At 37.9% G+C, this 22,635-nt stretch overlaps 1 protein-coding gene across 1 annotated transcript in view; it reads left to right on the top strand.

The window, feature by feature from the left end:
- The window catches only part of LOC132839928 (contactin-associated protein-like 2), a 136,358-nt gene that overhangs the window by 75,951 nt on the left and 37,772 nt on the right, over window positions 1-22,635 (top strand). The window contains exons 14-15 of the mRNA XM_060861142.1: window positions 6,205-6,361; window positions 10,391-10,518. Of these exons, the coding sequence (XP_060717125.1) occupies window positions 6,205-6,361; window positions 10,391-10,518 (285 nt within the window). The remainder of the gene's footprint in view (window positions 1-6,204; window positions 6,362-10,390; window positions 10,519-22,635) is intronic.

Here is a 22,635-nt window from a genome sequence, read left to right as displayed (position 1 = left end):
TGTCTTTTATCCCTTCTTCATATTTACAACTTCCTGTTTGTTCTGTGTTTACCAGTAGCTCACTATTGCTCTGAATTTCCACGGCTTTTAGAGGCTTGTTCTGTTGACAGGCAGAACAGACAGACATACTGTAGCATCGTTCTTTTTCTTTCTCATATTTCATATTTCCATATTTTCTGCCAGGCACTCAGATTCTGATGGCCTGCAGTAACAGTTCATCCTGTTATTTGTGTACTGTATGATGCCCTTCAGCTTAGAGTGGGAGTGAGTCTGAAGAACAATGACTGTGTCGTGAAATATACTGGGACACAATTCAGTGACCATAGAATACAAAACAGACAAGAGCAAATCTGCTGTGTCCTTTTTAGTGGGAAAGACAATTAACACTAGACAGTTAATTCTCATTTTCAAGCGTGGAATTGTTTCAATTAAGGGAAATGTGGCTTTATAAATGTGGAATGCATTGAATGGCCTGGAGTGATTATCACAACCCATGCAATGGTTCATTGGGTGGATCAGGATCTGTGGAGGTCAGAGAAAGTATGTGACATTTAAAAGCAAGCCAGAAGCCCTAAAGTTAATACGACTAAGGATGGCTGTGCGGGATTGAAGTTTAGACAAGGTGTTGTTTGCATTTAGTTGTAGGGAAATTAAATTAAAAGCAGATTCTTCATCATACTATTCATTCAGACTGTGTTATAGAACTAATTATTCAGTGGTCTATTAACTTTTATTTCAAGAAAATTAACTTTGTGCTCTTAACCCCTTAAACTGGCAATGTCCAGATTCAAACCTGATGAGTATAATTACTAGGGATGTGCGAGTACAGCATTATCTGTATCTGTATCTGTATCTGTTAACCATATGAATTATCTTATCTGTATCTGTACTCGGAGTGGGTGGGGTTTGTCTTGAAATGGGCGGGGCTTTAACCAGTATGTTATTTTAAGCATACAATTGATATGGGTTGATCAGAAATTGTTATATTTATTGCTGATTAGAAAAATATTTACAGGACAGCATCAGGATTGAGCTTCAGATCAAGAGAAATGGGGTAGGTGTGGTCCTGAAGGAGGAGTTTGTGAGGAATGTTCTGGAGGTGAAGAGAGTGTCAGACAGGGTGATGAGTCTGAAGTTAGAGATCGAAGGGGTGATGTTGAATGTTGTTAGTGGTTATGCCCCGCAGGTAGGTTGTGAGTTAGAGGAGAAAGAGAGATTCTGGTGTGAATTCGATGAGGTGATTGAGAGTATTCCCAAGGGTGAGAGAGTGGTGATAGGAGCGGATTTTAATGGACATGTTGGTGAGGGGAACACAGGTGATGAGGAGGTGATGGGCAAGTTTGGAGTTAAGGAAAGGAACCTTGAAGGACAGATGGTAGTAGACTTTGCTAAGAGGATGGACATGGCTGTGGTTAACACTTATTTTCAGAAGAGGGAAGAACATAGAGTGACTTACAAGAGTGGAGGTAGGAGAACACAGGTAGACTACATCCTATGTAGAAGAGGCAATCTGAAAGAGATTAGTGACTGTAAAGTGGTAGTGGGAGAGAGTGTAGCCAGACAGCATAGGATGGTGGTGTGTAGGATGACTCTGATGGTCTGTAAGAGGAAGAGGTCAAAGATAGAGAAGAAAACTAAGTGGTGGAAGCTGAAAAAGGAGGAATGTTGTGAGGAATTTAGACAGAAGTTGAGGCAGGCTCTGGGTGGTCAGGTAGTGCTGCCGGATGACTGGGAAACTACAGCAGAAGTGATCAGGAGGACAGGGAGAAAGGTGCTGGGTGTGTCATCTGGAAGGAGGAAAGAAGATAAGGAGACTTGGTGGTGGAATGAGGAAGTTCAGGATAGTATCCAGAGGAAGAGATTAGCCAAGAAGAAGTGGGATATGGACAGGACTGAAGAGAATAGACAGGAATACAAGGAGTTACAGCGCAGAGTGAAGAGGGAGGTGTCTAAGGCCAAGCAGATGGCATATGACGAGTTGTACACTAGGTTAGACACTAGAGAAGGAGAGAAGGACTTGTACAGGTTAGCTAGACAGAGGGATCGAGATGGGAAGGATGTGCAGCAAGTTAGAATTATTAAGGATAGAGATGGAAGGGTGCTCACAAGTGAGGAGAGTGTACAGAGGAGATGGAAGGAATACTTTGAGGAGCTGATGAATGAGGAAAATCAGAGGGAAAAAAGAGTAGAAGGGGTGAACTCTGTGGAACAGGAAGTAGATAAGATTAGAAAGGATGAAGTCAGGAAGGCTTTGAAGAGGATGAAAAGTGGAAAGGCAGTTGGTCCTGACGACATCCCGGTAGAGGTCTGGAAGTGTCTAGGAGAGGCAGCAGTGGAATTTTTAACTAGTTTGTTCAACAGGGTATTAGAAAGTGAGAGGATGCCTGAGGAATGGAGAAGGAGTGTGTTAGTGCCGATCTTTAAGAATAAGGGTGACGTGCAGAGTTGCAGCAACTATAGGGGGATAAAGTTGATGAGCCATACAATGAAGTTGTGGGAAAGAGTAGTGGAAGCTAGGTTAAGGAAGGTGGTGGAAATCTGTGAGCAGCAGTATGGCTTCATGCCAAGAAAGAGCACAACAGATGCAATTTTTGCTCTGAGAATGTTGATGGAGAAGTATAGGGATGGTCAGAGGGAGTTGCACTGTGTGTTTGTAGACTTAGAGAAAGCGTATGACAGGGTGCCAAGAGAAGAGCTATGGTACTGTATGAGGAAGTCAGGAGTAGCAGAGAAGTATGTCAGAGTGGTGCAGGACATGTATGAGAGGAGCAGGACAGTGGTGAGGTGTGCTGTAGGTCAGACAGAGGAGTTCACAGTAGAGGTGGGACTGCATCAGGGATCGGCTCTGAGCCCCTTCCTGTTTGCTATAGTGATGGACCAGTTGTCAGAGGAGGTCAGACAGGAGTCTCCTTGGACGATGATGTTTGCAGCTGACATTGTGATCTGTAGTGAGAGCAGGGAGCAGGTGGAGGAAAACCTGAAGAGGTGGAGGTTTGCGCTGGAGAGAAGAGGAATGAAAGTCAGTCGTAGTAAGACTGAGTACATGTGTGTGAATGAAAGGGAGGGAAGTGGAACAGTAAGGTTACAGGGTGAAGAGGTGAAGAAGGTACAGGAGTTTAAGTACTTGGGGTCAACAGTCCAGAGTAATGGAGAGAGTGGGAAAGAAGTAAAGAAGCGAGTGCAGGCAGGTTGGAGTGGGTGGAGAAAGGTGTCAGGAGTTCTGTGTGATAGGAAATTATCAGCAAGAATCAAGGGGAAGGTGTACAGGACAGTGGTGAGACCGGCCATGCTGTATGGTTTAGGGACAGTGACACTGAAGAAGAGACAGGAGTCTGAGCTAGAGGTAGCCGAACTGAAGATGTTGAGGTTCTCTTTGGGTGTGACAAGATTGGACAGGATTAGGAACGAGTACATCAGAGGGACAGCCCACGTTGGACGTTTGGGGGACAAAGTTAGGGAGGCGAGATTAAGATGGTTTGGACATGTTCCAAGGAGGGAGAGTGAGTATATTGGTAGGAGAATGTTGGACATGGAGCTGCCAGGCAGGAGGCAAAGAGGAAGGCCAAAGAGGAGGTATATGGATGTAATTAATGAGGATTTGAAGCTAGTGGGTGCAAGTGTTGAGGATGCAGAAGATAGGGTTAGGTGGAGAGAGATGATTCGCTGTGGCGACCCCTGAAGGGAAAAGGCGAAAGAAGAAGAAGAAGAAGTGTAAATTGCCATGTTTATATACTTTTGCATGTTTTTCAATTAAAAGTCTAGTATAAGAGATCATGGTAAGACATCATGGATTATCAAACCTTAAACAGCTGAAGGTCAGATTTATTTTAAATGAACATTATATAAAAAAAGTTAAATAATTACAAAAAATAATAATAATTATAAAAAAAATAGATATATAATAATATCTATCTATCTATCTATCTATGTAGATGATGATGATGATGATGATGATGACTAGCAGTAGTAGTAGATGTGGTTATTGTTGTGTTTTAGCAGTTGCAGGAATAAAGGAATCATAAGATGAGAATTCTTTCAATTTTGATCAATTGGATGGATGTGGTGTCATCAGGATTCAAAGTCACAAACTCCTGATGAAAGGATGAATGCTTTTGTTTACTCATAACCCTGTTTGTACAGTATTGTTGAAATTGAGCTTCTCATGTAATGTGCATTTTGCTGGGACCATCAAATTGTGGCCCACAGGTCAGATGTGAGAAAGCTTTTTTCTGGCCTCTATAATAATAAGAATAAGAATAAGAATAAGAATAAGAATAATTTTTCTTCTTAAAAACAGAGGACAGTCCTTCTTATTTGTTCAGTCTTTATATCTAAAGGCTTTGAGCGGTCTGTAGAACATGTTTGCTCTCTTTATCACCTGGTCTGATAAATCTAGTATTAATGTGCCTGTAATAAATGCAGAATGGATCCATATTATCTGTGGTAGAATTAAAGGTCACTGGTCCTCCATGTGCTGCATTATCTGTCTCTAAAACTGAAAAGACTGTGCAATCAGGAGAGCAGTGTAAGTTAATGCTCTGTAAATCAGGCTATTTGGTCAGTCGAACCTGAACAACTCCTATCATACATCAGCTACCAACCAGGGACGGTGAAGGCAAATGTGTGCTTCCTCTGAAAAGTCAGCCAACCATATGTTTTTGAACTAATGCTCATGTTGAGTCACAAAACTACGGTGGCCGAGAAGTGCAAAACACATTAACAAATCCGAAAACAAATGAACAAATCCGAAAACACATTAACAAATCCGAAAACACATTAACAAATCCGAAAACAAATGAACAAATCCGAAAACACATTAACAAATCCGAAAACACATTAACAAATACGAAAACACATTAACAAATACGAAAACACAAGGACAAGTCAGACAACCCGGAAACAGTAGTGTATCGTTTTTGAATGGAAACTTACCGATCATTGGACAAGACACCTGTCACTCAAGATATGCAGGTATGGAATCTTATGTGTAATGTGTAAAGTTCTCCGTTTAAATATAAGAAAATAACAGAATTAATCCACAGTAATCCATTCCAACTGTTCCCTGCAGCAGACTGTTGAACTTCATGTATACCTTGAGTGACAGGTGTCTTGTCCAATCACAAACTATACCAACCGCTTCCGGGTTGTCTGAAATGTCGTTGTGTTTTCTGATTTGTTAATGTGTTTTCGGATTTGTTAATGTGTTTTCTGATTTGTTAATGTGTTTTCGGATTTGTTAATGTGTTTTCGGATTTGTTAATGTGTTTTCTGATTTGTTAATGTGTTTTCGGATTTGTTAATGTGTTTTCGGATTTGTTAATGTGTTTTCTGATTTGTTAATGTGTTTTCTGATTTGTTAATGTGTTTTCGGATTTGTTAATGTGTTTTCGGATTTGTTAATGTGTTTTCGGATTTGTTAATGTGTTTCGTGCACCGACTCAGACAACCCAGAAGCGGTAGGTATAGTTTGTGAATGGAAACTTACCGATCATTGGACAAGACGACTGTCATTAAAGATATACAGGTGAATGAAAGGTGTCTCGTCCGATGATGGTAAGTTTCCATTCACAAACTATACCAACCTCTTCCGGGTTGTCTGACTTGTTAATGTGTTTTCGGATTTGTTCATTTGTTTTGGGATTTGTTAATGTGTTTTCGGATTTGTTAATTTGTTTTCGGATTTGTTCATTTGTTTTGCACTTCTCGGCCATCGTACAAAACACTGTGAAACTGTGTTACATCCTTCTGCATACATTTGCTCACAGACACCCACAATTGGCTCGGTATTTGGCATGATAATGACTCCGCTATCCCACCCAGACAGCATGGACAAATTTGTTCCCTTGGTTGTGGCATCATTTGGAATTAAACACAGTTTTCTAATGACAAAGCAGACCACTCATGAGAACAGCTCACTTTTTAACTTCAGATTCAAGCTTGAATCTATTTAGCAGGGACAAGAAGACTGAATCCACTGCAAGGAATTTTAATCATTTGTTGCTTTTGAAAAGAAGAATAATCTTAAGTCCATCTCATATTATCAGTCTGTGACCTTCCTTGAAATGTCACTGTAAATTCTGTTTAGTTAGTGATTTGTTTAATGCAGAATCACAAAGTTGTCATTTACTTACATTCATATCTCATCTAATTTACCAGATGTGGTTGAGATTTAAGTGTGTGTGTTTTTTTTTTTTTCTTTTACAGAGGGCAGTGCGTACACATGGTGGGTTGGCAAAGGTAACGAAAAGCACTTCTACTGGGGTGGATCTGCACCAGGAATTAAGAAATGTGCCTGTGGAATTGAACGCAATTGCACAGACCCCAAATACCACTGCAACTGTGATGCTGATCACAAACAGTGGTGAGTAAATTCGCTTTTTAACATATCTCATAGTGCTTCAAATAATCAGGTATCGTGACATGAGGCCAGGAACAAGAGAAGCCATTGTATATTGGGGGTGCTGGAAATGTAATTTATGGTCGAATATTTGTCTGATTACATTTCCAGATATATATATATATATATATATTATATATTTATCTAACTATTATATATTTATATAATATATATATTAGTTTTTTTGTTTATCTATTTATCTGTCTATAGATGTATACGATGTAGATGTATATGATGATGATATTTGATGTTGTAATTGTTGTATTTTAGCAGTTACAGGAATAAAGGAATCCTATAAGATGGGGATTCAGCCAATTTTCATCAGATGGATGGCTGTGGCATGCATGCTTTTGTTTACTCAGGACCCTGTTTGTATTGTTGAAATTGAGCTGCTCGTGTAATGTGTATTTTGCTGGGACCATCAAATTGTGACCCACAGGTCAGATGTGAGCAAGCATTTTTCTGGCCTCTATTGCAATTATGTCAAACCAATAAAATAGAAAACAGAAAAAAGGAATGTATTGAATAAATACATGATCTGCCAGGATCAAGACATTGTTCTCGCACAAGTGCTGCACTTGTGCATCCCTACACAAGGTTAGGTTTCAAATAGGCAGGTTTCAAATTAGCAGTTTATTCGGAGAAGCTGGAATTAAGGGAGATATTGCTACAGTACGTTTATAAGGTAAGTCTGTTCAACCAAATAACCGTTGAAGATAAGAGAATGGCTTGTATGACATTTTTTTAATACGTGCACTACATAGATGAGCACAAGATGAAGACATGCATCTTTTTGTTGTCTTCTTTTGCACTGTTTTGCAATACAGCAGAAATCTGTATGAAAATTTTCCTTTTGGAAGCCTATACATTTCAGGCCAGTGGAATTCTTTTTTCGCATATCTCAACTTTGGAGGTTGGGGTCAGAGCACAGGGTCGCCCATGATGTAGCGCATCTGGAGCAGAGAGGATTAAGGTCCCAAAATTTGCAGTTGAAACTTGAAATGACAGCGTTGTCCCAGACTCTGCCCTGACTGCCCTTTACTCAGAACCTGTCATTTCTGGGTTTCAGTATTGCCCTCAATTCAGTCATGTTATCTGTCAGATCAGAGAGTCGAATGCATTTCTGCAGTTAGTGGGTTAAATGGCATTAATAGCATTAATGATAACTATATTCCTTTTAGTCCTGGACTAATGCCGGTATTTTAGGCATCACATAAACTTGATGCATTGCATCATCTCTGTGTTAAACTAACCATGAATGCAGCATTTTTTGCTTTCTACTCCAAAAGGAAATTTTCAATTTTGCAAAGTAGTGATAAAGGACACCTCATAGCATGGGGCAAACACTACAGACAAAGTGGTCCCCAATGCAAAGGAAACGCCACATAAACTATCTGGAGTTTGGAAACATATACGGTATTTTTGTTGAGAGAATTTTTTGGGATTGTTTGTCACTCCCTTATGACACTGAGCAGCCATCTCCTGTTGTCGCTTACATTCTGGGAGCAAGCGTGGCCCAAGTGGTGGAAAAGGAATGGAATTGGAAACACACTTGTACGTACAGTATTTCCTCCAGTGGAACAGATCCTCCCCACATGGAAGAGGAAGCATCAGGTGGCTCTGTCTAACATAGTGGCTACATGATGCTATCAAGGAAATCAAGTTATGCTGAATTAAACAATTGATCAGTGGACCAAACCACTGAGAAAGAAAGTCCAATCTGAGAAAGGATGCCATGTGGTTTACCCCCACCAGGTTGTAGAATACTGTACCTACCTGCTAAAATGTCAAGCCTTAGATCTAAAGTCATAGCCACTATTCAGAACGCAAAGGCATTCTCTATGTGAGGACTCAACCTTTATAAATGTGTTTGAGCAGTGTTGACAAGAAAAACACCTTATGCCTTTCCACTGTAATTGCAAATATACCGTATACACTCAATATTCACTATATTTGCACCAATCTTGTGGCCGCTTGTTCACATCAAACATCGTGATGAAGTTTGATCTCTGTGACTTTGATAGTGGCATGGATGTTGCCAGATGGGATGGTTTGAGTATTTCAGAAACTGCTGATCTAGGGTTTTTACACACAACAGTCTCTACAGTGTACACAAAAATATTGAGTGAGTGACAGTTCTGTGGGTCGAAGCACCTGAATAAGAGAGGTCATTAATCTGTATATGATATAATAACTCATGTAAGCACTCTTTATATCCAAAAATGTATTTCAGAGTTTGCAAAACATCAGACCTTGAGGTGGATCGGCTACAACAGGAGACGATCACATCAGGTTCCACTCGTGTCAGCCAAGAACAAGAATCTGAGGTCGTCATGGGTACAAACTCATCCAAACTGGCCACCTGGTCTTTTTCCAGTGTTCATCTGTCCAGTTGTATTGAGTATGTACCCATGATAGCATCAGATTCTTGTTCTTGGCTGATAAGAATGGAACTTGATGTGGTCTGCTGCTGTTGTAGCCCATCTACCTCAATGGTTGATATATTGTGCATCTAGAGTCCTAGATTTTTAAAATATTTTTGTGAGTGTTTAGTAGGAAGAAAAGTAATGAACTAATGGAGTGTTGTTTACAGCTGTGCTGCATTAATGTGCACTTTTTATCCTCAGTATTGTTGGTTTTGGTGTCACAGAGGCTGAGAGTCAGAACTGAAACTATTATTATGCACTATGGGGTTAATTACTTTCTCCGGTGCACCATGCATTATATGACCATAAGCTCCTGTATCCCATTGTCTATTTGTCACAGGTATATAAGTCACATATTTTATAGACTTTTAGTCATTGTCACCTTTCTCCTTTCATGGTCTGTAGTCCTTATTATTTCTTGTTCATGTTTCCTGGTCTCATCAGGTGAGCTAGAGGTCACTAATGGCCCAATTACACCACTTTGCTTTGTTTAAAGTAATGTATTTCTAATGGTGTAACACCCCATCACCCTAATAGGCAAAGGTTAGCAGAATAGCTTTTAATTCTAAGCATAACAGTTTAACCTACAATAAAAGAGAGGGGGGAAAAGAAAGATATTTTTTTTTATTTTATTTCTGGCCCATCTAGGAGATCAGCTGTCTGTACTATGCAGACCCTGGTTCTGATTTCTGGGACACAATTTGACCAAAGGGGGCACGGTGGCTTAGTGGTTAGCAGGTTCGCCTCACACCTCCAGGGTCGGGGTTCGATCCGCCTCCACCTTGTGTGTGTGGAGTTTGCGTGTTCTCCCCGTGCCTCGGGGGTTTCCTCCGGGTACTCCGGTTTCCTCCCCCGGTCCAAAGACGTGCATGGTAGGTTGATTGGCATCTCTGGAAAATTGTCCGTAGTGTGTGATTGTGTGAGTGAATGAGAGTGTGTGTGCCCTGCGATGGGTTGGCACGCCGTCCAGGGTGTATCCTGCCTTGATGCCCAATGACGCCTGAGATAGGCACAGGCTCCCCGTGACCCGAGGTAGTTCGGATAAGCGGTAGAAGATGAATGAATGAATGAATGAATTTGACCAAAAATGGTCTCAAAACTTCAGATTAAGACTAAAAGGTGCCATGTTATTAATTCATACACACGGTAACAACGCTACTTATAAAGACTAGCTTTAGATTGTAGATCGAATCTAATGGAATCTAATGGATGATAATGATTATGATGAAACATTGCATGTCTAATGCTGAAAAAAATGTCTGTTTGATTTCTTATAATAGACACATTCATATTTGTTCCCTGTGATTTTCTGTTGTTGCACTTACTGCCGGTAAAAGGTCAGTCTGCAATTAGGGGCACTTAAAAAATCAATATGGATACACAAAATGGAGCATCTAAAGATATACGCTTAGACAGTTATAGATGTCACAAAAACTGCACAGCTATAATGTCAGTCGTATAGAAATCTTAATGGTGAAAAATGGTTGGAGTTTGTAATATTATAGAATGGGGTCAAACAATCCTTGTCACCAGTTACCGTTAATCTAGCACTTTTTCTTCTTCACAGGCGTGAAGACTCTGGGCTTCTGGTCTATAAGGACCACTTACCTGTGAGTCAGGTGGCTGTAGGGGACACAAATCGAGCTGGATCAGAGGCCAAGCTCACTGTGGGAGCTCTACAGTGTCATGGAGACCGTGAGTTTCTTTCTCTACATTTTGAATGCAGTATAAATGCAATTACATGCTATTGCGTGAACATCTACTGTATATAAGAAGTCCTTGCACGTAACATCAACATTGTGAAGAATAAAGATTATTAACCGAGGCAGTGAAATGTTTTTAATAAGGTTATAAAAATCATTATTCATTTCACATTTTTTCATTTTGGATCAAAATCACTTTGAGGTATGTTGCTGTATATACTGTAAGAACAACGGAATCTAAATATTAACCAAAGAACTGCATATATACTATAATATGTTACTATAAAAATGTACTATAAATCTAAAGATTGTGCCAGTTTAAACAAGTATATTTTTCTAATTTATTTCAGGTTAAACAAGTATACTTTTAACCTTGTTTAACCTGAACTTAAAATCTTGCAGAGTATAAGAGCAGTATTACAGAAACCTCTTCAACTTGCTAAGCTACAAGTAATCACAGAGATTAACAGCAGACCTGTCTCAGCTGAACAAAGAGCTCATGAAGTGCTAAACTTCTTAAGGATATTAGCGAAATGCCCTAGAGTGAAACTCTTCATATCTTAAAATGTCATAAGCATGACTTTGTACTTTTTAAAAGCCATCCACTGTCTCTTGGATAATACCGGACTAATACAGCAAGAATTTCCCTTTCTGCTATGGACAAGGGATGCTGCAGTCTGCTAAAGAGACACCAGCTGGTCTATCCATAGAGTCCAGCTCTGTGGCACTCAATATTTCAGAAGAAATCTTAATACCTTCTTAAGAAATGATTTTTTTATTAGACCAATTTGTAAATAGCACTCTCTAGATCAGCCATGTCCAATCTTATCCACAAAGGGCCGGTGTGGGTGCAGGTTTTCATTCCAACCAAGCAGAAGCCACACCTGATTCCACCTGTTTAATCAGTTGTTCTTGGCTTTTAGAAGACTCTGGTGTGGCTTCTGCTTGGATGGAATGAAAACCTGCACCCACACCGACCCTTTCCAGATAAGATTGTAGATAATAACAATTGTTCATAAACAAAAGTCCTTAGCAGTATCTGCAGAAGCTTGTCTATAATTTAGAATTTATAAATAGATTAAAAAAAAAATTAGCATTACAAAAAACAGTCCAAAACCATGTCACACCGTGAGTTGTGCATGTTTTTTTTTCTGCTGGTTGAGTTGCATTGCCTTCCATCTCCAAGGCCCTCAGTTTGACCTGGAGCTGGGGTTTCTGTGCTTGTTCTCCTCATGTTGTCTCTAACATTCCCCAAATATGCCAGTAGGTGAACTAAGATAAATTGCCCCTAGGTGAGCATGTGTGCGCATGGCACCTTTCAATTGACTGATACCATGTCCAGGGTGTATTCCTGCCTTGGGTCCAGTGTTCTGAGGGCAGACTCTATATTCCCCATAACTCTGATCAGGATGTAAAAGAGTCAGTGAGTGAGTAAGAGTGTCAGTGAGTGAGTAAGAGAGTCAGTGAGGAAAAGAGTCAGTGAGTGAGTAAGAAAGTCAGTGAGTAAGAGTCAGTGAGTAAAAGAGTCAGTGAGTGAGTAAGAATGTCAGTGAGTAAGAGTCAGCGAGCAAAAGAGTCGGTGAGTGAGTAAGAGAGTCAGTGAGTAAGTAAGAGAGTCGGTGAGTGAGTAAGAGAGTCCATCTCCAAGCCTTCAACTATGACTACTCACTCTCTCACTGACTCTCTTACTCACTGACTTTCTTACTCCCTGAATCTCTCACTCACTCACTGACTCTCTTATTCATTCACTGAGTGAGTGAGAGATTCAGGGAGTAAGAGAGTCAGTGAGTAAGAGAGTCAGTGAGTGAGTAAGAGATTCAGGAAGTGAGTAAGAGAGTCAGTAAGAGAGTCAGTGAGTGAGTAAGAGAGTCAGTGAGAGAGTAAGAGAGTCAGTGAGAGAGTAAGAGAGTCAGTGAGAGAGTAAGAGAGTCAGTGAGAGAGTGAGTGACAGAGTGAGTAGTCATAGTTGACTTTTAAGTGCTGGGAATGGAAATGCAAATGGAACACTTCCCCTAGTGACTTTTATACGATGCTGCCTGTGCCTGCAGCAAGTTGCAATCGTCCAATCTAGAGGTTCTGAAAAGCATTCCCAATTTTCTCACAGTCATTTAGGGTTCGCATATTTCTTATTTCGGTTATAAAGTGATAAAATGCTCTTTTAACATTCAAGCCCTTAACAGTACATTTGGTTCACAACATAGTCATTGTAACACAGTTTAGACACAGTCATCAGTGTAATGTATGCAAGTGTGATACGTCGTGATGTAAGAGTGTAATGTCACAAAGCATGTGACATATACAAGGACAAGGAAGTAAAAAGAAGCATGTGAGTTCCAAAGAGGCATCTGTTAAAGACAAAAGAACAAGAACCTAGAAAGCAAAATGACTCCAGACTTCCCTGTTGTGGCGGAGCAAGCACGTCCAGAAAAATCCTCTGAGAACAAGCCGATCATCATCACACGACCTGGAAGAGAGGTTAAAGTTCCTACAAGATTCAGAGACTTTAAAATGCACTAAAATAGTTACTGAAATAAATGCATCAGAGTAAATGTTTAGTTATATAGTTAAGGAATAATGTTTTTTGTTGATCGATGCATTATTTAATGTTGAGTAAACTCTTTAAAAAAAAACGGAGATGTAATGTATGCAAGTGTGATAAGTCGTGATGTAAGAGTGTAACGTCACAAAGCAGGTGACATTTACAAGAACTAGGAAGTAAAAGAAGCATGTGAGTTCCAGAGCCAGCGTGTGTCGTCTCATTTATTGTTTAAAAAACAACATTACAATCAGGAGTAAAACCTAGGGTTAAACTTTATTTCATACAGACCCAGAAAAATCCAATTTTGGCTTATTACAAAACTTCTTACATGTTTAAATCTCAAGGCTCTTCTCTTCTCTTAGGGGTCTAGGGCAAATTTTGGATCCAGGAAATGTTTTGACATGACTTGTTCTTATTTCAGTTACTTATAGCCTATAAATGGCAATAATTATAATAAAGTCTTGTTACACTATAATGATTGATGACCATATACTGGTCCACAATGTACAGCAGTATCTTTTAAACATCACAGAATTCTATGTATTTGTAGAATGACTGTAATATATAGACACACAAACTTTAGCCCTTTGAATAATAGGCATTAGAACAGCTGCAAATGAAATCAAATCTAAAATTCTAAAAATATAAAAATAATAAAATGAATGATACTGATAAACTGTATGTTGTGTATCATTATTATTTAATCAGACTCTAGCCATTAATTGGATCTTTTCATTTGCAGTGATTTCAGCGTGCTGTTGAATAAATCAATAGTCTTTGGGAAAAATAATAGAAAAAGTCTGCGTTCCCCAGGGGTTTTCATGTGTCTAAACTTTGCAGTCATACACGATTCTCTGACGTTAAAGTGTGGGCATATTTTGTAATAAACAGAAGCCAAAATCAAATACAATAAAAAAATAAATACGTTTTCCCATGACCCTTAAGACCTGAGAAAGTGTTTATGTGTCTGTTTGAGTTTAAACAAATGGCAAAAAGAAAGAACAAAAGATTCTCAGAACACCACGGAAAAGTTAGAAGAGAAGAAAATGCTAAAGCCGCCGGTGGTTTTAATGGCAAAACATGGACGTAGAAGTTATGAAAGAAGGAACAGTGCTAACTCAGGAATGATATATGTGCTGTTTTATGTGTGGAAGCACAGAGTGCATTTTAAAATCCTGATTATTTTCAACACCAGCCACAGTGTGAATGCGTACAGCTGCCAGACCGGAAGCGACTGCACAAGCACGGTGCCTAATCATCCCACTGGTTTCATCACTGCATGAAATGTGTTTTCATGCCTCATTATTCCTGTTAATTACTTTGGGCTTATTATTCAGATTAGCTGTATTTAATTGCAGTCACCTGTTCGGTAAGAATGTAAGACTAAATTCTTCCAGTATATTTTTCACGTTCACTTTTTTCCCTCGTTCACACCTGTGGTAGAAAAAAAAGACAAAAATAATTTCAGATCATGCACAGCCATGTTGGAGAATCAGTCTTCATTACATTTCTGATTAAACTCTCCTACCTCCTTTGCACCTGGGTGTTTGCAGCTGTGTTATACATTAGACCTAAAGCCACTGGAATCCTCTTAGAGGAGATCTGAGTCTCTAGAGATTTTCATTATAGTCTTATGTGCCTCAAGCGACTATATGAAAAATGACGGCGCTGACCTATTGGCTTGAAACTGTTATTGTGTATTCATCACCTTATTTATTTATGAAGCTGAGGTGGGAAAAGAGCAGTCCATGTGCAGATTAATGCTTGAAGCCTTACTATGGCTAATGCATAGTCTCATATTTCAACAGGATTACTTCTACTGGATTTTTTTTAGTTTATTTTTTGCCTAATGTAAAATTCTTCAGAACTATAAACACATTTAGCTAAATATTTCATTTAGGTCTGATTTCTACACTGATATATATGTACACTTAGTGACCACTTTTAAAAGAAACACCCTACACATTCATGCAAGTATCTAATGAACCAGTCATTTAAAAGCAATGCAATGCTTAAAATAATGCCAATACAGGCAAAACTTCAGATAATGTTCACATCAAACATCATAAACATTATAATTCTAACTCAAATTATTTGCATAGCGGTTTTAACAATTGACGTAGTCTGAAAGCAGCTTTACAGAACATAAACTTAAAACAAAGGGTTAATATAAAGATTAATATAATACAAAAATTCAAGATTAATATTAGATATATTTAACCCTTGTATGTTGTTCGTATTTTTGTTACACAGACAGTGTTCGTGGGTCTGGTGGACCCGCTGCATTTTTAGGTTTTTAATTCAACACAATCAAAAATTTTATGTTAAAATACTCTACAGATGTTTACTTCATCCCAATTACAAGCAATATAAACAGCATATATAGTTAATATTTGCGCTTTACCTTTATTACATCACATTTTTTAGTTAAAGTGCTACTTGTTTTTTGTTGTGTTTTTAATAAAATGTAATAAAATTGAAAATCAAATTTAATCAAGTTATGAGTGGGAAAAAATCAACAAATTTACAAGGAAGCAAAGTTTTTCAAAACTATTGATGTTTATGAATATGGGTCTCACAGACCCGAACAACATACAAGGGTGTTAAATGTGTTTGTAGTTATCCTTAATGAGCAAGTCTGAGGTGACTGAGGTGACTGTGGGGAGGAAAAACTCCCTTGAATGGTAAAGGAAGAAACCTTGAGAGGAACCAGACTCAAAAGGGAACCTCATCCTCATTTGGGTGACACTGGATGGTATGATTATAAATATTTGCTAATTTAATATACAGTCTGACAAATTTTGTTTTGATGAGGAGGTTGTTGTCCTTAAAGACAACATGTAGTTGGCATCTCCTCTTAGAATGTCCAAATATTTCAGAGTTCTGGAGCTGGTAATTCTCTAGATGTCTGAGGATCCTCACATGGTTGTCCTCATCTCAGTGAAGGTCCAAAATCTTCATGGCACCAAAGACAATCGGAGCTGGTACAATTTCTGGATAATTCAGGATGGGTAGAAAGAGAGAAGCAGTGGAGAGGAATTAGCGTAGCTGCTGTTCATAATCTTAGCAAGCACTAGATGATAATGTGCATGTACTAGAGTACAAGATCATGGGTAGTATTATGTGTACACCTGACTAAAGAGATAGCCTTTAAACCTGTCTGAGCCCTGAACTCTGTCAGGAAGACTATTCCAAAGTTTGGAAGCTAAATACGAAAACGCCCTACAATCTTTAGTCGATTTTGACATTCTGGGAATTACCAAGTTCCTAAGTTTTGTGATCTCATAGAGCGTGAATGAAGAATAGTTAGATACGTGGAAGTGAAACCATTAAGAGATATTTGTAAGTAAATAGCAGCAGTTTGTAATCAATTCCTAACTTAACAGGTAGCCAGTGTAGAGATAATAGATTATATAAGATTATATGATTTGTTTTGGTTATATATACTTTCTTGTCTGGTAAGAACTCTGGCAGCTGCATTTTGGACTAACTGTAGTCTAGTTAAAAATTACACACTTTACACACTTTACACACTTAAAAAAATTTTTGAACTGTAGTCAAAAATTACCACCTAGTAATGCATTACAATAGTCCAGTCTGGAGGTCATGAATGCATGAACTAACTTCTCAGCATTAAATACAGATAGGATGTTTCTTAGCTTGGCAATATTTCTAAGTTAAAAAATAAAATAATCTCCAAAAACAAAATAGAGAGACTAGCATGCCTAAATATAATGACTTTACCAGTCATTTAGCCAATGTGCAATGTTACATTCCAATGAAGGACAATTACTATTAATTTGTAGAAGCTGTTCTGATTCAGAGGTCTCATTTGTCTCATTTGTCCTTAAAGATATAGAAGTTAAAGATTTAGCACTTCACTGATATGAGAAATACAAGATGATTTATGGCTGTGTCACTTTAGGATAATTAGGCTAAAGTCATTTCCAGCTAGGTAAAGTAATTAATTTTCATTAATGTCTGAGAGATCGACTAAAGATAGCAGACAAATGATCATTTAATACGATTTAATGATGCCGCACATATGGGCTTCAGTGGGTTCTGATAGGCTTGCTGTTGGAAAATTGAGATCAATAACCCTGAAGTCATTAAGTAATGTAATTGTTCACCAGTTTGTATTATTAACCTTAGCATCAGGTAGGATTTATGGAAGAATTTCCATTCATAATTTCAGTGATGTTTTACTGATATGTTCAATCATATAAATCGTATTCTTTACATTACACCATATTTGACATTTCACATCTGAATGGTTTCTATGACTAATAAAATGTTCTGATGCTTGGGATGAAATTAGGCTTCTCATTATTAAATAATTAGCATTTGGGTTGTATCAAGAGATGTAATGGCAAAGTGATTCAAGTTGTTGATTGCTGTTCATATATTAGTACTAACGCTCACAGAGCTCTCTGTTAGATCAAAGTAAAGTCATTTGGACTTACAGGGGAATTAATATCCTGTCCACAAATAGTCAGGTCACTGTCATAACCCAGTGTATCTACAAACAATATTTCAGCATTTTAAGATTGTTGGTGTTTAGTAGATCAGGGATATTCGACTAAAACATGAAAACGTAAAATTTCTGGCTTATAAAGTTTTGGAGAGGCAACTAATTAACATGACAACAGTTACTTCTAATGCTTACTATTAATATTTTTTTATGGCTAGAATGAAAAAATTCAAGTGGCTATGTTTTGTTTCTCGCTGTAGCTTTATGTTACAATTTCTGGCCATCTTCGTGGCACTCTAAACAAATTCATGTCACAATCAAAAAAAAAAATACAATTCTAGGGTTTTTTTAGCAGCAAAAAAAAGTTTTTTTTAAGATATTGATTAGGTCTACAGTATTTTCAGACTTGTCCATTGTCCAGATGTTGTGAATCAGTTGATAGGATGATTTATGTCAGAATATAAGTTGAATATTTAAAGTGTTTTTGAATTCTAAAAAAATTCTAAATCCTTATTTTTCAATTACGTATCTTATCAGTTATAAAAAAAGAGAGAGAGAAAATAATAAAATTAATAATAATATTCTGCTGCTATAAGTATTTCAATTCAGCCAGGTGTCCAGTGGTATTAAGTAAGTCCTGATCACCTGAAGAAAAACAAAGAACGTTTCCACGATTCATACAAGCTCTATAACAGGCATTAGGAAATGCTCCTAATCTTACTTAAGATCTTTTCTCCAGAGGCGTCTCATTTTCTAGAGTTTAAATCTGCCAGAAATAAATCTTCTCCTCTCATTAAACCTAGCTTAACTACACAGGAATGCAAAATGGACTGGTGCAAGAGGAAGAAATAAAAGTCTCAGGATCAGCTGCTCTCACTGTTAGATCTCCTAATCAATTTCCATTAAGCATGTGGGAACCTTCTCCGTGATTGATAGCAGTTTATGGACATCCTCTGATCCTGTGATTGACTCTTGTTTATGCAAATTCATGCTACACGAAGTGGCACATGGCTTAATTCCCAGTATCATGACCTCAGCTGTACTGGATCAGATAAATCAGAATTTGTATTTAGTTTAACATCCATTTTCCTTAGTGGAAGTGTCACACTGTAAATGAGCCTTAGTTTTGTCAGCTGAAGAAATACAGCATGTGAGTACTGTCCCTTTTTTCTGGATCTTCGTCGTTTAGCTTTTGTCTGACTTAAATCATTTACAAGGTTGGTCAATTATGAATTACTTGAAACAACATGAAAACGATTTTGTTGTGCTTGTGGTTGTAATCTATAAGATTAGCACACACATTAGCAAGAACACTTGTGTACAAGATTCCAATTTGACCCTGTGTGCTCTTGAAATAGCAATCATGCTGAACTGTTTAAAGGCTCCAAACTAATCTCTGTACCTCATCTGTAGCAGTACAACACTAGATACCACAAAACCTTAAAAAAAAAAAAACCCGTAAGCAGAATTATTTTTACTGTATGTGCCCAAGTGGATGAAACAGCACGGAGAACAATTTGTCTTAGTCTCAGTTTTCATTTTTACATTTATATTCATCTATATTTACATAACGTTTATATATTCATGTCTTCTAACAATAATTAAAACACAGTTTTGCCTTCATTTGTTTCTGAGTCTGAGGAAAATAAGTTTAGCAAATTGTTATTTTCGTACACTAAAGGAAAAAGGAAACAGTTATTTGTAAATGCAGAAACATTACAGACACAGTGGATGTAGATTAGGTTGAAAGAAATACACTGAATAATGATATTCTTTGTGTGTATGTGTGAGTGTGTGTGTGTGCGAGTGTGAGTATTTGATTATAATAAATGGTTGTGTTCAGAGAGCAGACATTTGACAGAGAGGCGCATGTTTAGTAGTGTGTGGAAGCTGTCTGAAATCTACAGATACCCGCTAGCCATTACTGGTTATCTCACAAGTTTTTTTTTTCCCTCAGTGGATTTGGTAGGAAGAAACGTTATGAGGCATCATCCAAACTGAGCAAAACAGCAGCTGATAAGCTCTCAATAAAGTAAGACACACACAGCTGACATAATGGATGACAGTCTCATAAATTATGACCTGAATTAAAGCTTAACTTGAAAGCTGTTTGTGCCAGAGGTTCTTTTTAACTCTTAACTGAGGGAAAAAAAAATTAGGATAAAGAGACCAATTTTGTCTAGAGAACATATTCATATTTTTCCATAAATATGAGGCACTTACTGCAGTCCTTTGTGTCTACACTCTATATTCCCTGCTAGCTATGCTGCGAATCAGAGTACCATTCTCTAGTGACTAACAAAATCCTAGTGCTATTTCTAACTTTAACTTTATTGCCGTGTGTCAAATAGCTGCATTAACTGAATCACTAGAGAGAGAGGAATGTTACCAAACAACCAGTAAGAAGAATTGATAATTATGTAGTAGAGAAGTAGAGTTAATGTACATATAGAGAGACTCAATAAAAGTGGAGGCATTCAACTAAAAGTGTATTTAAGTGAAAGTCAAAAAGTTTTACATGCAATCAAGATTTAAATCACAAAATAGGATTTTTTTAAATGAAATTTAATTGTGTTTTCATGTGAAAAAGTAAATCTTATTTCTATCTGAAACTGTTAGAAGATGATATTCATTTTAAAATAACTACACTGGAACACATTGCTTGAACACATCGTTCATTTTCTGTGTGTTGGTTATACAGTCCCTGACAAAAGTCTTGCCGCTTATCTGTTTTGTAGAAACACCTGCTATTAATCTGACTTTTAATTAATCAATTGGTGTTAGAAATAGCTCATACTGTATGAAAAGCTAAAACCTTCCCAAATGATGTTTAATGTAATGAAATAAATTAGTTTCACTGAAAAAAGATTTATCATTTAATCAAGACAGAAAGGTCAAATTTTGGCAAGACAAAAGTTTTGTCGTCTATACAGAAATTGAACAAATTTACTGCAAATACAAAAATATGTCAGCAAATTAAGTAGTGGTGCTGTGAGATCCAAATTTAATATCTTGTATGACTTCCATGAGCTTGAAGGACTGCATCCATGCGGTTTGGCAAGGATTCATACAATTTATTGATGAAGTCATCAGGAATAGCAAAGAAAGCAGGCTTGCATGCCTCCCAGAGTTCATCAATATTCTTTGGTTTCGTCTTCCATGCTTCTTCTTTCATCCTACCCCACATATGCTCAATGATGTTCATGTCTGGTGACTGGGCTGGCCAATCCTGGAGCATCTTGATCTTCTTCGCCTTGAGGAACTTTGATGTGGAGATGGAAGTACAGTATGCGATGGATCACCATCCTGCTGCAGAATTTGGCCTCTTTTATGGTTGGGAATATACTGTAAGAGGTAGCTAGGATTTCTTGGTATTTTAGACTATTGATGTTGCCTTCCACCCTGCAGATCTCTCGCACACCCCCCATACTGGATGTAACCCCAGACCATGATTTTTCCGCCACCAAACTTCACCATTTTCTGGGTGAATCTCGGATCCATGCGGGCTCCAGTAGGTCTCCTGCAATATTTGCGGCGACTGTGGTGTAATTCAACAGAAGATTCATCTGAAAAATCCACCTTCTGCCACTTTTCCAGCGTCCATCCTTTTAGCAGGCTGTGGGCCTTGGCAAATGCCACACGGTTTTTCAATTGTCTTTTGTTTAATGATGGCTTCTGGGCACTGATTTGACCATCAAGGCCATTTCGAGACAGAATCCGACAAACTGTTCTGGTTGACACAGGGATTCAGGTGACCAGGTCTCGTGGAGCTCTGCTGCAGTGGAAAATGGGCTGGCCTTGGATTTTTGAGGCAAAAAACGGTCCTCTCGAGCATGTTGTCTTGCGGGGTCTGCCTGACCTGGGCTTGTCCAAAACGTCTCCAGTCCCTTCAGATCTTTTTTATCCTCTGTACTTGACGCTGAGACACATCTGCCACATCAGCAGTGGATCTGGTCTTCAGCCTTCTTGATAATCAAAACTTTAGTCTCAGGGTGAATCTTAGGCATGTTTGCAGAGGTCTAGTTGCAGTTGGTGTATAGGTCTAGTGTACTGGGGTTCTTTTTATACACACCTGAGACCTAATTGATCCATTATTAGTCACAGGTGAAGCTCATATGACAAGGCGACAACACTTATGTCTTTGCAAAAATTGACTCAATGGGCTTTACCAAGCTGTGAATATTAGAATACTTTTTGACAGTTTCATTTTGAACTGAAACATTATTACAAAAGCTGTTGGGATTAAAATGAGCCATTTCTTGTAAAAAAAAAAATCTTGATTAGAAATATATTTCAGCGGCACTTCAGGTCAATTTGTACACAAGCGACAAGACTTTTGTCAGGGAATGTACACTATACTATATACAGTATATTCTGTGTCATTTGCTAATGAATTAATCTCAAGGTAAATATGTCAATAAATTTTTTTTAGTTTGATAGAATTTGATCTGGTTCTAATCTAATCTTTAGCATATAAAACAAGCAAAATATCGACTAGTTAAATATCGACAGTAAATTTTAGCAAATTAATGATTCAAGTTTTCAAACTGCATTTCTTCTAAGGAAGAAACTAGACACCAGGGCCCGTATTCAAGAAAATTCTTAGTGTAAAGTTTTGCTCCTAGTGATAAAATTCTAAGAAAATTCTTAGAAATTTGGGTTTTTCCTTCAAATTTCTGTTGAGAGAAGAGCCTAGTAAAGATAAAAGCTTTTCATAAAGCATCTTAACCCTTAAAAGGGCTCTTAAAGTCAAAAAGTCTTAGGAGTAGTGAGGAGGAGTTTAAGAGGCTTAAGGGTTTCTTTAGCAGAGGTGAAAATGGCCAAAAGGTGAAGAGGGAGAAGAAATGTATTGCATACAATATTTACTCATGATAGAGAGTTAAAATGCTATAGATTAGATTGTGTAAGGATTAGTTTTATGACAAATCATATTAGAGCTAACATTTCCAAAAGAGAGCTGAAATACCAAAGTGGCAGAAATGATATGATTTGGTGCTATAACATTTCTACGCTGTGTTGAAGATGTTTACATTTACATTTACATTACATTATCCCATTTGTAACATACAGATGTTAGCACATCTCTAATATCGATCGAT

The sequence above is a fragment of the Tachysurus vachellii genome, chromosome 25 (genome assembly GCF_030014155.1).
Source record: "Tachysurus vachellii isolate PV-2020 chromosome 25, HZAU_Pvac_v1, whole genome shotgun sequence".
Taxonomy (NCBI): Eukaryota; Metazoa; Chordata; class Actinopteri; order Siluriformes; family Bagridae; genus Tachysurus; species Tachysurus vachellii.
Note: the sequence above shows the minus strand (reverse complement) of the source record. Positions and strands in the feature narration are given on the sequence as shown.